This window comes from Sorghum bicolor, chromosome 1 (assembly GCF_000003195.3).
Source record: "Sorghum bicolor cultivar BTx623 chromosome 1, Sorghum_bicolor_NCBIv3, whole genome shotgun sequence".
NCBI lineage: Eukaryota > Viridiplantae > Streptophyta > Magnoliopsida > Poales > Poaceae > Sorghum > Sorghum bicolor.
In genome coordinates this window covers 76273427-76286028 of record NC_012870.2, presented here as the reverse complement: position 1 = coordinate 76286028, position 12602 = coordinate 76273427, and the positions used below count along the sequence as shown (strand labels likewise).

Genomic DNA, 12602 nt, shown 5'->3' with positions numbered 1-12602 from the left:
TTAGTTATAGATTTATTTAGGTTTATGCTTGTTAAATCTTAATAAATCTATAATTAATTAGATCTATGCTTTTATGTAATTAATTAGACTAGTTATAGATTTATTTAGGTTTATGCTTGTTAAATCTTAATAAATCTATAACTAAGTTACACATGATCTAATGATTATGAAATTTTTATCACAGTTTAACACATATAATAATTAGCCCAACATAAAAAATCACCACAATCAGATTTTCTATTTTATGAATTTTATGTGATTTACTATAATTTTACAAATATTCAGCCAAAATAAATAAAAATAAAAAAACAAAACTGCCTTGAAAACCGCTCATAACCATGTCAGAGACGTAATATGCATGGTTTGAAAAGTTGAGGGATGTATTTTACCCGGTTTTGAAGTTCAGGCATGAAAAGTAGACTTTCGCGAAAGTTGAGGGGGACTTCTTTTCCCGCTGAAAATTATGCACCGCCGCACCCTGTACGCGGGTTGAGGAAAGAAAAGACGGCCATGCGCAGGCTGACGCAAAAGCACATCGATACTGTGCCCCTGCCGGGCTGGTCCGACCAACAGAATTTCATGTCACCGACGATGAAGGCACCGACAACGACGAAGGCTCCGGCGACATCTAATCAGATACATGTGGCTGTTCGATCGGGATCTCTCCGTCGGCAATTATGTCTCCCGCTTTTATCTAATTCAGGCCTGTTCGATCTGGAAATTCGATGATCGGCAGTAGGGGTCGAACCAAGCTGTCTAAGCATGCTGCCGACGTCAAACTAAGAGAGGCAAAGTCTCACTGAACCTCAGTCCCAAGCACACCACGACGGCGATCGATTGACATGAATGTACACATAATGAACACCAATGCAAGACCCCAAGATTCGGAGACAAACGCACGCGAAAACAGTCACGATCTCTACACTTGCATCCGCTTCATCAATAATATAATCGACATGGAAAAAAAAAAAGCAGAAGAAATGTACTGGGAAGTGGCCTGTCCTATTCCTAGTCCTAGCCCCGGCGAGGCGGGGACGGAGAGCGTCCCCGGAGCGAGTCCCAGAAGACGGGCCAGTTGCGGCGCGCCTCGTTCCATCCCAGCAGGGATCCCTCCCGGGCGGGGTCCCAGCTCGCGGAGACGATGCCGTAGCTCACCCCGGCCAGCGCCGCGCCGAAGAAGACGAACGACACGCCGAAGGGGATCCACGTCGGCACGTCCACCTTCGCCACCGCCTTCAGGTAGTAGAACACCGGGAAGAACCCCACGCCCAGCGCCAGCGGCAGGCCCACCGACGCCCCCACACGCCGCATCATCCGGTTCGTCACCACCTCCGGGATCGTCGCGTCGCGCTCGTCGTCGTCCTCCTCGTCGTCTCCTTCTTCCTTCGGCGGCGTCTGCTGCTTCCTGTTGCGGCGCCGCCGGCTCTTCCCCGCCCGCCCGACCGTGATGATCTTGGGCTCCGCCGCGGTCTCCTCGTCGGTCCGGCCGTTCCGGTTCCTGCGGGCGAGGAGCGGCCACGCGCGCCGGCTCGGAGCAGCGGCGGAGTGGGAGTGGAGGCCGAGGACGACGGGAGTGGAGCTGCAGGTGAGGAGGCCTGCGTGGGCGCGCGGACGGGAGAGCGGCAGCAGCTCCATGGCAACAGCCAAATCACTTGCTGCGAGAAGGGGACATCTTATCTCTAACCAGAACCAGAGCGGATGTCGGTTCTCGACGGCCCTTTCAGTTTTTCACAGTGGCACCAATTCTCCGACAATCTTTCTTAGACTTCTTTATTATTTTTTTTGAAACAAATCATTTGTATATAACCATTCTCTATATTTTTTCTCCCTCCAACTATTTCTCTATATATTATACTACCTCCATCGACAACAATTTCGAGCAATTAAACAATATGCATTTTAAATTTATAGAATACGTACCACTAAATTAATTATAGAATATATTTAATACTATCACAAGTGGTGGGACCAAAATCTCCATTCATTCACGATGTAAATCCTTGATTTCTTTTTTCTTAAATCAAACTATCACAAGTGACAAAGTTTATAGAATATACAACACTACTCCCTCTGTCCCAAAATAACGTTATGGGACATGCCTTGTGAGGTGATGAACTTAAATCAAATTTACACAGCACAGGATATTAAACCAACTTTGACACCCTCACCTTGAATCACTATCAGTATGGGTAGAGAAACATTTGGGCTCCCACTTTCGATAACAAATAGTTAAATAATAATAGCGCAATCATGATGTGTGAGGTTGACAAAACGCTAAAGCAAATTGTATATCCTTGACTACGCTACAGTTTTTTAAACACAGGAAGGGATCGAGCTCAAGAGCAAAACCATACGGATCAACAACCATCAGCCTGTGCAAGACAGTGCACCAGTACCATGAGGAAAATAATCGATGTACCACACAATTGTGGTTGCCATAACGAAAAACCACAAACGCAGGGAGTCAACTGCGGCAATTCAATGCTGCTGTCACATTAAGGTCAAAGTTACCAACAGTAGTGATACGGATTCTGGTATTCATCGCTATAATCATCGCACATAATCTCATCGAGTCATTGTATATATATAGTAGACTCGTGTACTACAGATTTCTCAAAGTCAGTACCGTATTCCAGATAGCCTTCCTCTTTTCAAACAATCCCTCCACAGATAAATACAGTTTACACCGCATCATCCATTCCATTTCCTTCCATTCTAAACCCTCTAGCCTCAAAACAGGCACTCCTATACCCGCCTCCCCATTGTAAGCACAAAATTCTATACATAATTGGTGCATAATGAAGAGCTTTTGGCAGATTCGGCTAGAATTGTTGGATGGCAGTTCATGTCGAATGCCTCACCCACTTGATCGGCAGTGAAATCTTATTGGCAGATGAAGGATCAGAAGTTCAGCAACTATACCGAAGGTTAAAGCAAAAAACGAGTGATAAAAGCTCCATTTTTGCTCTAGAATGCTCAGGTGACTGCTTATTACGAAGGGCTCGACAACAGCTCAAACCAACGCAACTGTAGAATGCTACTCTATACCCCCGCTCAACAAATTTGCTACTCTATTTCTAATCTTCACGGCCACAGGGAAAAACCCTATATCTGAGGGCATGTTAACCACTGCACAGCACTTTACCACTCTGAAGAATAATTAATTTGCAGCCTCAAAGAAAAGCACTTGGGGTTGCAAATGGCCCTTTTCACACATCACGAGCACATCATCCCAACTACCTATAACCTGCACAAATAACATGGAACCAAAATTGGGCCACTAAGCAAGAGTAAAAATGATGCTCAAAAGTAATATGGTTATTGGGTTACCTTGACTGTCTGGTCATCATACATGACCCAACGTCCATCCTTGAAGGCAAAACAATGATAATGCTGGCCATAGTAACAAACCTGCAGGTGTAAAAAGCAGTAATATATATCTAATGATCCTTGCATTGACAGAAAGATACCCAAACACCAGATTTAGATAAAAGACTATGTAAAGACATGATGTTTAAAAATGCAACACACCTTACTGTGAATCCATAATTTGGAGAAAATAAATCATTTGGTAAGTAATACTAATGAAGCTAAATGAAACAAAAATTGACAACAAATGGAAAGATAGGTTATTGTGGCAATTATCAGGTCAAAGTGAAATTTTTTACCACAATTATGTGAACAGCAATAATACAGCCACATTGACGTTATATGCAGCTGAACTCAATTTGCTATTCGCCTTAAAAATATTCAACCTACTTCATATCCTATCAGCTCCCAGTTTATGTAATTACTGAAAGCAAGTTCTCAAATCAGCTGATAACACATCTAATACCAACGAGTGACAACACAATGAGCTCCCTGGAAACAGAAACAACAGTATCCCAAGGAGACATCATCTTATTCTCAAACTGGAGATATTTTGGTAGTTCCCTAGACCTGAGCAAAAGTCGGGCTGGGCCTGCAAAAAGCACAGGCCAGCTGAACATGTTTTTGCTGCTGCATAAATAATATAAATACACATACTGGAAGAAGATAATTTACAGGTTTAAGAAAACTAGAATCAATAAAACCACACATTCAAGAATGAGATAAAACAAAACAAAGGGTCTCCTTGGCCATACCACTGACACCAGGGTGTGTTTGCTTCCATGATCTAGACCACGGTAGAATATACTAATGTCTATCTCAGTTGAAATACCAGCCAAAGTTGCAGATATGTCATCCACACTCTCTTTGTTGTTCTGCCATCCCAAAACTAAAATGAAAGTTCAATAGGTAAGGAGAGGGATATGCCAACAAATTATCTAACCAAATATATAGAACATGGAAGTGTTAGTGCAGGATCATCCCCTCACAAGGCTCTAACATGCAAAAAAGTAAGCTAGATCACAATTGCTCAATTGAAGATGGTCAACTAAGAGAATACAGCAATCTATCCTACATGATTGTAGCAATAATAAAACATGTAAAACGTTCTAAGAGAATACTGTGAGATCAAATATTCATCAAACAACAGCTAGACTGGACATGAAACTCTACACTGCAAAAAAAATTGCAGCCTGAAACATCCAAGAGCCAAAAAAAAGCTTACCAACTGTGAAGACATGTGGGAATGTAGAAAGGATGTGGTGTATATGATTCGGTTTTCCACAGCCACCAACATCTTGATCACAAGCTAGTTGATCATTCATTATGACAACCTTCAAAAGTTCATCAAATGAAGAATCTGGACACATCATCTGAAGAAGGAATTGTTAGCGGAACCAGTAACATCATGATTGCACTATATAAGAAACCACATATAACACAAAAATAAAAATAGGGAACATATCATGAGATTCAACCAAACAAAGAAAACTAACCTTGGCAGTTCGGAGTGAACTAGCATTGATATTGTGGAAAAATGAAGTATACTTGAGCCGTCTAGACTCCATCTTACAATTGTGACAGTTCATCCGTTCATACACGTCCATCCCAAAAAGACTATGTGCTATGCAAGAAATATTTGCACAATCCCATGATCCAATAGAATTCTTGTCGTGAGATTTACCATGGTAGACAGTACGAGAAGTGTACGACTTATGCAAACACTCAAAGATTACACCCAGTACCTCAGATGCATCATTCATCTGTCCCTGCCATGATCATAAATGTTTACAGCCAAGGAACATACATATAAGAAAGTATGAATTTGGATGCTAAAATGCTGAAACAACATATGTAAAGCCTTATAAATTATCAAGAGAGGACATCAATATACCTCCTGAAAGAATTTGCTGTTCGGGTAGGATTTGCTCAAAGCGATCCTCAATGAAGTAGGCGCAACAGCTTCTCCTTGTCCCTTGGCTGCTTTGCTCAGGTCAATGAAGATACCATATAAAGCGCAGACAGCACAAGGATCTTCAACATGCTTGTGCAGTGATGATGTTTTAAGGAACTCGTCTCGAAACCGCCTTATATGCCATAATGACTGCAAATAGAACACTAGGTAAACAAAGAACGATTGCCTAATCCTAGAGAATAGGACATTATGAATCTAAGCTTACCTGAATAATCACATTCAAGAAACAATTGTATTCACCAGCAGCATTTTTAAGGCCAGTCCCATACACTTCTGTCCCATTCGAAGTGCTTATCGTACCAGCAGGATAAGCATCGTATCCTTAAATGATAGGACTTAAGTAAGAAATCATTGAAATTCCATAAGACAAAACTAACATCATTACCAGAAATATCTTGTAGAAACAGAGAAAGAAGACAGTAAGAGAACAATCATCATAACATCACATCATCATATATACTTAATGATCTCTCAACATATAAAATAATTAATGAAATCCCTCTGCAGCATCGGTCAAAGTATATAACTGTGATGAAGCGCAGGTAACAATAAAATGCATACTCTTCTAGATATAATCAAACTTGCATACATAAATAATGTTTAATGGTATTATAGTTGAATAATTATCAAAATATTCTTCGGCATGGCAACAGGATATAGATATGGAACGTTCGGCATAAATATAAATAACTCATTGAACCAGCATGCACGTAACATGAGGAAAGCACATTTCATGCAAAGCAGAATATTGTAGACTGCACAAGCCTTAACACAGAGAGATATATTTATGATAGTACAAGAGTTGTTGAATATAAATGTCCATGGATGTTCAAGAGCCTAAGATACGAGCATATTCATAGAGAAAGGATGCAGTGATAATAAAAGGGTACCAAGGCTTTGGCGCATTGCTTCATCAAGATCTTCTTGAAACCTTTTATCAAAATCATCCTCGATGCACACATCCGCTGATGGTATTGCACCACTGCCAACTGGATGTGAAAGGAACAATTTTACATAAGTTGGAATCATAAACAAAATTTAAAATATAAATACAGAATCAATTTATTTTTTTTGGTAATTTACAGGACATGATATCAGGTCAAGGAACCAGAAACTAAAGAATAATTGGAATGAATATGCAAAAACGGCCATAGTAAACAAGGTACAATACTAGTTGGTTTGGTCAACACAGATGCTTAAAGAAAGAACAAGAACATTATAAAACAGAATTAAATATATAATAATTACTAACCGATGCTTGGATGTATTTCAATCCTTTATAAGCTTTCAGCTGTATTGAGCCATTCCTAAATGTGGTAAACTTATTTGTTATCAATCTGCTAAGTGAATCCTATTATTCATGAACAAGTTTGTATCGTAGGGAGAGAGAGAGAAAAAGAAAAACCCTCCTATTCAACCAAATAGGCAAGTGGCTACTTAGGGCATATAGATATAGGAAGGACATTGTAATACTTGTATGTTTTCATACCACGAATATTAGGGTACTTGTACAATTTGATACCATGCAGCTAAGAAGAAACAACTACTATAATTGTACATGCCACTGTATGCTAATTTAGTGCGTAAACCTTAGCAGTCTGTTTAAACTTCCAAGTCTTCAACTAGTATATCCAGTACTCAAAAACTGATATTGCACTACGAAGATTTATGGACCCATGAAAATAGCTACCTTTCTCAAAAATTGGCTTCTCTGTTCCTGCAGAGTGACCTCTATGAACAAATTGCAGATCATCTGAAGGCAACACATGTAGCTGATTCTGTTTTCCAGCTTGATAGCTGTGGTTTGCATAGGGAGCTATTTTACAAGAGCTGCTCCATCTAGGAGCTTTCGAACCAAATTGTGGCCCTGATGCCCTATCATTGTCATTATCATCATAAATAGCACCTGGCACACCTGCAACAAGAAACATATAGTAATACATTTTAAAATTGTTAACAAAATTGATAGGAAAAAGCTTAGTACAGTGCATAACCCACAACCTTGGAAGTACTTATTTTGTGGTTCGCTAGAGCTTCTCTTAGAATTTTGGGTGCCATGATTACTGAGAGACTTTATAGGTTGTGCATTTTTCCAAACCCCATTCATTTTCAATGTCAACTTAGAAACACTCATATCACTGCTGGTTAATGCCTGTGCATCAGATGAATCCAATCCATTAAGTTTCTGGCTGAAATTGTTCTCGGTGTAGCGAAAGTCACCAAACTTTATGCCTTCGAGATAAGTACGCGAAGAGTTATTGAGTGCACTTTCATGATTATCCTGATTCCCAGTGCTTGAAAGACAAGGTGTACCAGTTACAGAAGATGCATATGTACTTCTACATTGTTCTGCAAGATGTTTCTGCTTTGCTTCCTCCTCTATCCGCCGTTGATATTCCAGTGTCTCTTCCAGCTTTCTTTCCTCTGCTTCAAGTTGTACCCTGTGCCTAAGTTCTTCCTCTTGTTCATTCAAGTAATCATCACTTGTCGAGAGTTTGCAATCCAAATCATCACAATCAGCAAGCATTTGACTGCATAAAGAAAATAGCATGGTCAAAATTAAAGGGCATATAACTACCTCCAAGAAATTAGGTCGATGAAAGGATCATTATATTGCAGCTTCTTTTTCAACAATACCAGCAGAAGTTTGGCACTGACAATGAAGTTTGCAGTGAATTTTAGAAACACATACAAGCATATGTATGACATAGAAGAGACAAACAAACATCTCAGAGCAGAGGGACATTAATGACACAAGATTGGCCTCAACCCTCCAAGATGTGGCGTCACCCAAACATTAAATGGCCTCAACCCTCAGCTTCTTTTTCAACAATGCCCACAAGTTTGGGTGACTCCACACGGCAACAAGGCATTCGCCATTATGTCACAATCAAGTAACATGTGACCTCATGTAGAGATAAACTTGGAGCATTCACTTATTATATCTACACACAAGGGTGGGCAGATGGGGGCTAGGTAAGTGTTGTAGCTGGCTGCGAATTGAATGTGAAATGTTGATGCAGGCCACAAAAACAAGGTCATATAAAGGGAGAGTATAAGATAGATTTTGCTTTTCTTCTGCAATCACTAGCTACTGATCACCGCAAACAGAACAGCTTATATTAGATTTCTTATCAGGATGGCATTTAAAACCAAAATAATCAAATAAATCCCTCGGATGGGGTATTGGTAGGCATATTTCGTAACCTTCTGATCATAATGAGTAACTGGAATTTATGGCTTTAAAAATAATACTTACATATGTAGTACCATGTTTCAATATTATCCAGCAAACCTATCAATTCACATGACTAACTCAAACAAAACAAAAAATACTGGGCAAGGTTAACATGATTCGGCAAGTATAGAATAATAGAAATGAAGCATACCACATAAATTGGCTGCTTCCTACTTCTGCAAGATGATATAACATGTTTTACGTAGGATAAGAAAATATAGAATCAAAGAAAGCAAGCTTGTAATTATGCACATCTTTCCTCAAGTAAATTATGTTGACACAATGTGACTTTCTTACAAAACAACCATATGCTGATTAGAATGCCAGTTATTAGTAGTACAGAGTTACTTCAGATACCACAAAAGAAAAGGAATCTAAGGATTCCAAAGCACCATACCCAATTAAGGAATTTGAACAAATGTGCCCTAACAAAGAGCTCTTCTTTAGTAATCAAGTTCTTGAGAACATAGGTACTGCAAGAATCACTTACAATGTCTCTGCTGTTTCCTCGTCAGCACTGTCTTGGCGACTGAGAGACTGGTCACTCCAGCTTGAATCCTAGGGAGAAATCAGAAGAATTGTAAGAAGAAAAAATCCTTCATGTGAACATGAAAAAGAGTAAAGTGTATGGTCTAACACAAAATCAGATCCACCTTGAGCTCCTTTGATCTACGAGAATCCTTAAACTTCTTCTTATCCTTTGATTTCTCATGGGATTGTTTCATATCACCCCCTTTGTTTGCATTCTTCTTAGCATCCAAGGCAAGTTCGGCTAGGAAGGCTTCTCTTGCAGCATCAGATCTCTCTCTTGCATCCTTATCCACCAGCTCTTCCAAATGGCTCTACATTGCATAACATAGCGACAGTTAAGCAATGAACAAAAACATAAGGCACTGACATATATAAGAAAAGGCAAAAGTGCAAAACAAGGCACTGGAACAAAACTTGTGATGATGTATACTTACTTGCAAGAACGATCTCATAAGGGGTAAAAGAATCATTCGATAATCAAGAGCAGAAACAGGTCCAAGCTTGTGCTCTAGTTGCCGTATCACACAGAAATTTCGCATAATCTTAGCATCTACCTTGCTAATCTACAAGCAAAAAAAAAAGGTATGAAACATATATTGTAAATGTATTTTGAAGGTTTTATGTAACTCCAGCAGTGAATATAATCCAGAAAAACTAACCTCCATACAAACTTGTTCCTTCATCTTTGATACAACCATTTGTACCATTGAATCATTTGGATGTATAAAATCATGCAGCCTCCATTCATCTTCTTCGGCCCCATCAAAGTCATAAAGGCGTGGAGCCATGCCAGAAAGGGCTTCATCATAACCAAAGTGTGATGTGTGAAGTTCCTTCAAAATAGCTGAGATTGTATCTATCTCAGATCTGTTACTGTCGGACTGCTCCTCAGTATTGCATTCCAATAACTCCACCTGCCGCTTCCTGAGGAGCTCCTCGAAAGTTTGGAATCCATACCGCCCCACCTGCTCCCTTCGTGTTTGCTCTTCATAAAAGAGGCCCTCTACAGAAATAAAGGCCTCCTCATTTCTCAGCTGTTCAAGCTTCCGTTCACATGAGTTTTGCAAGCTGTTGAACTCCCTCCCAAGTGCCCGAATAAGGTCGACGCACTGATTTGACCTTTCGTCAATCATACGATTCCAAGCCAATAGCTGCTCACCAACTGAAGATCCAGCGTACAACCATGAAAGCAGTGCATCAGTATCAACACTCTCGGAGTCAAACTTTCCACCAAAGGTCTGCCCATCAATGATCAGTTCTGATGAATCAGAATTAAGGGTAACCTTCTCCAGTACATAATGGTTTTTTGGGGAACTATCCTCGTCACCTAGTCCTTCAGCCTTCTCTAAGTTCCTATTAAGTCCAGAGGCCTGCATTAAGTCCTGCAAGAATTTAGCTACTTTCCGCAGTGATGATGCCTCCAAGAAGCGAATGCAAAGTGGCGACTCGTCCAAAGAGTGATTAAGCAGTAGTGACCCAGATGGCAACCCCCTGAGTTCCTCTACAGCAAATCGAATCACCCTGTTTAGATTGCCCACTGAAAGATTATGGCTCTTCACAAGGATTTTGAACGATGAATGGATTCTTTCTAAAATGTTTGCCCTTTCGCCATCATCTGAGAGTGGCCACTTGTCATCACCTTCACTCACCACCACTCCAAAACCATTACACCCCTCGTTGTGTGGCAAAGCTGAGGATTCTGACATGTCCGACTTGTCTTTGTTACTCCAATTATCCAACAAATTCGATTCCTTGTCCCTATCTGTTCCAAGGTTGTCGTTTTGATCTTCCTCAAACAGTTTCAGTGCGGCAGTAGCATCCAATGGCCTCCAGTTCCAACCAATGAGCATTTCTGCCCAGTCAGCATCAATCTCCTGCGGCACCATTTCCTGCAGCTCAGATGACAGTAGCCCAACATGCTCCCCCGTGACATGCCACCGGAGTGCCTCCACATCTGCAAACTGATCACGACACCTACCACATACCATGAAATCCCACTTGCTATGCTTGATGGCAAATTGTATCGCCTCATTGAGCACATCAGATGCTGCACTGGCAGCATCTTTCTCCTTATGTATTGCAGAAGCATAGTGTGACTTGAGCTCGGAAATGCTAGTGTTTAAGAATGCAAGCCTTTGCTCCACTGGTATGGAGCCCCAGTAGGCACGCACCTGATCAGTGCGCTCAGATGCAGATGAGCCTGTTGCTTTCCTAGACCCGCCTTTTCTCCGATCAGCTCTATGTCCACCCACTGATGACTGAGACGATGAGGGGGCCTCATCTCCCTGTGACAGGGAAGAAGCGGGGGTGGCAGACACAACACCATTGCTCTGCTCCTTCTGCTGCTGCAGCAGCCTCATGGCAGCCAGGCGTACCTCGATCTCCTGGCGGCGCTCCTCGGGGGTCTTGGTCGCCTTCTTGATCTCGTTTGGGCGGCGCGGGGAGGGCGCCGTGGGGACAAGCCGGCCCTCCATTGGTTCGTCGGCGATACGGCGCACAGGGATGAGGCGAAGCTTATCGTCCCCCGCGCCGCCCAGGGTTTTGACCCAGGTGGAGATGGAGGCGAGGTTGGCCTTCTGGATCAGGCTGCGGAGCTCGGACTGGACCTGGTCGACGTCGGGGCCGGGCAGCCTGAGGGAGTGGGGTGAAGGGTCGGAGGGGACCTCGATGCTGAGGCCGCGCTCGCACTCGGCGACGACCTCCTCGTAGGCGCGGGCGTCGTTGGCGGCGTCGAAGAGCAGCATAGCGTGGAAGTGGGCCAGCTCGATGGACTCCGGCGCGAGCTCGACGGCGCGCTGGGCCGCCTGGAGCGCGGCCCGGTGGTGGCGCGCGCGGGCTGCGGGGTCGTCGAGGACGGAGGCTGCGCGGGCGTGCACGGTGCCGTGCGCCCGCAGGAGCAGCGGCGAGGAGGCCTCCCCGTGGCGGGCGAGGGCATCCTTCATGAGGCGCAGCGCCCGCGCGTGGCTGCCCCGCTGCAGGCACGCGAGCGCCTTATCGACCTCGGCGCGCACGGCGGCATCTTCCCCGCCGATGCCGGCCGCCTTCCCCGCCGGCCGGCGGGCGGCGTCCGGCGGTGGCGGAGTAGGGTTTGGTGCGGAGGTTCGCTTTTTGCGGCCCATGGGAATGTGAGATTTGGGGGCGAACCGGTGCGCCGCGGGGAGACCCTATAAAACAAGGGAAGACGCGCAGCCGGACCGACTAGTGGCGCTGCGGTGCGGGTGTGGTCTGCGGTCTGCGGGTCTGCGGGTGGGTCCGGGTCTAGGTCTGCCACCTAACACGAGCGTGCGGGGTGCGTGCGCCTAGCCGACCCGATGCCGATCCGATGTGGTAGTGTACGGCAGATGGGGACTTGCTGGCAGCGTACGTCGCGTGCGCTTTCTCTCACCGGTGATTCGTTCAGGGTCCATGGGCCACGTTTTTCTTTTCTTTTGGGCTATGGTCTCGTTTAGATGCGAAAAGATTTTGGATTTTACTATTATAGCATTTTCG

General features: G+C 43.3%; 2 protein-coding genes across 6 annotated transcripts; both read right to left on the bottom strand.

Moving 5' to 3' along the window:
• Nucleotides 801-1678, bottom strand: LOC8082138 (protein PAM68, chloroplastic). Its single transcript, XM_002465761.2, has one exon. It carries the CDS (start codon nt 1633-1635, stop codon nt 1015-1017), a length of 621 nt encoding a protein of 206 aa, XP_002465806.1. The 5' UTR covers nt 1636-1678; the 3' UTR covers nt 801-1014.
• Nucleotides 2496-12257, bottom strand: LOC8059839. Of its 5 annotated transcripts, XM_021451015.1 has the most exons (15): nt 9773-12255; nt 9548-9676; nt 9236-9424; nt 9073-9140; nt 7658-7875; nt 7346-7576; nt 7035-7259; nt 6235-6333; nt 5550-5665; nt 5264-5473; nt 4866-5138; nt 4595-4742; nt 4125-4258; nt 3331-3411; nt 2538-3247 (listed from the first exon to the last, which is right to left on the bottom strand). In XM_021451015.1, exons 1-15 carry the CDS (start codon nt 12230-12232, stop codon nt 3161-3163), a joined length of 4668 nt encoding a protein of 1555 aa, XP_021306690.1. In that variant the 5' UTR covers nt 12233-12255; the 3' UTR covers nt 2538-3160. The 5 variants fall into 5 exon arrangements, 3 of the variants coding, with proteins under 3 accessions (XP_002465805.1, XP_021306691.1, XP_021306690.1); XR_002449117.1 differs by having other exon boundaries at nt 2496-3247; nt 4595-4729; nt 7346-7875; nt 9773-12257; XM_002465760.2 differs by having other exon boundaries at nt 2496-3247; nt 7346-7875.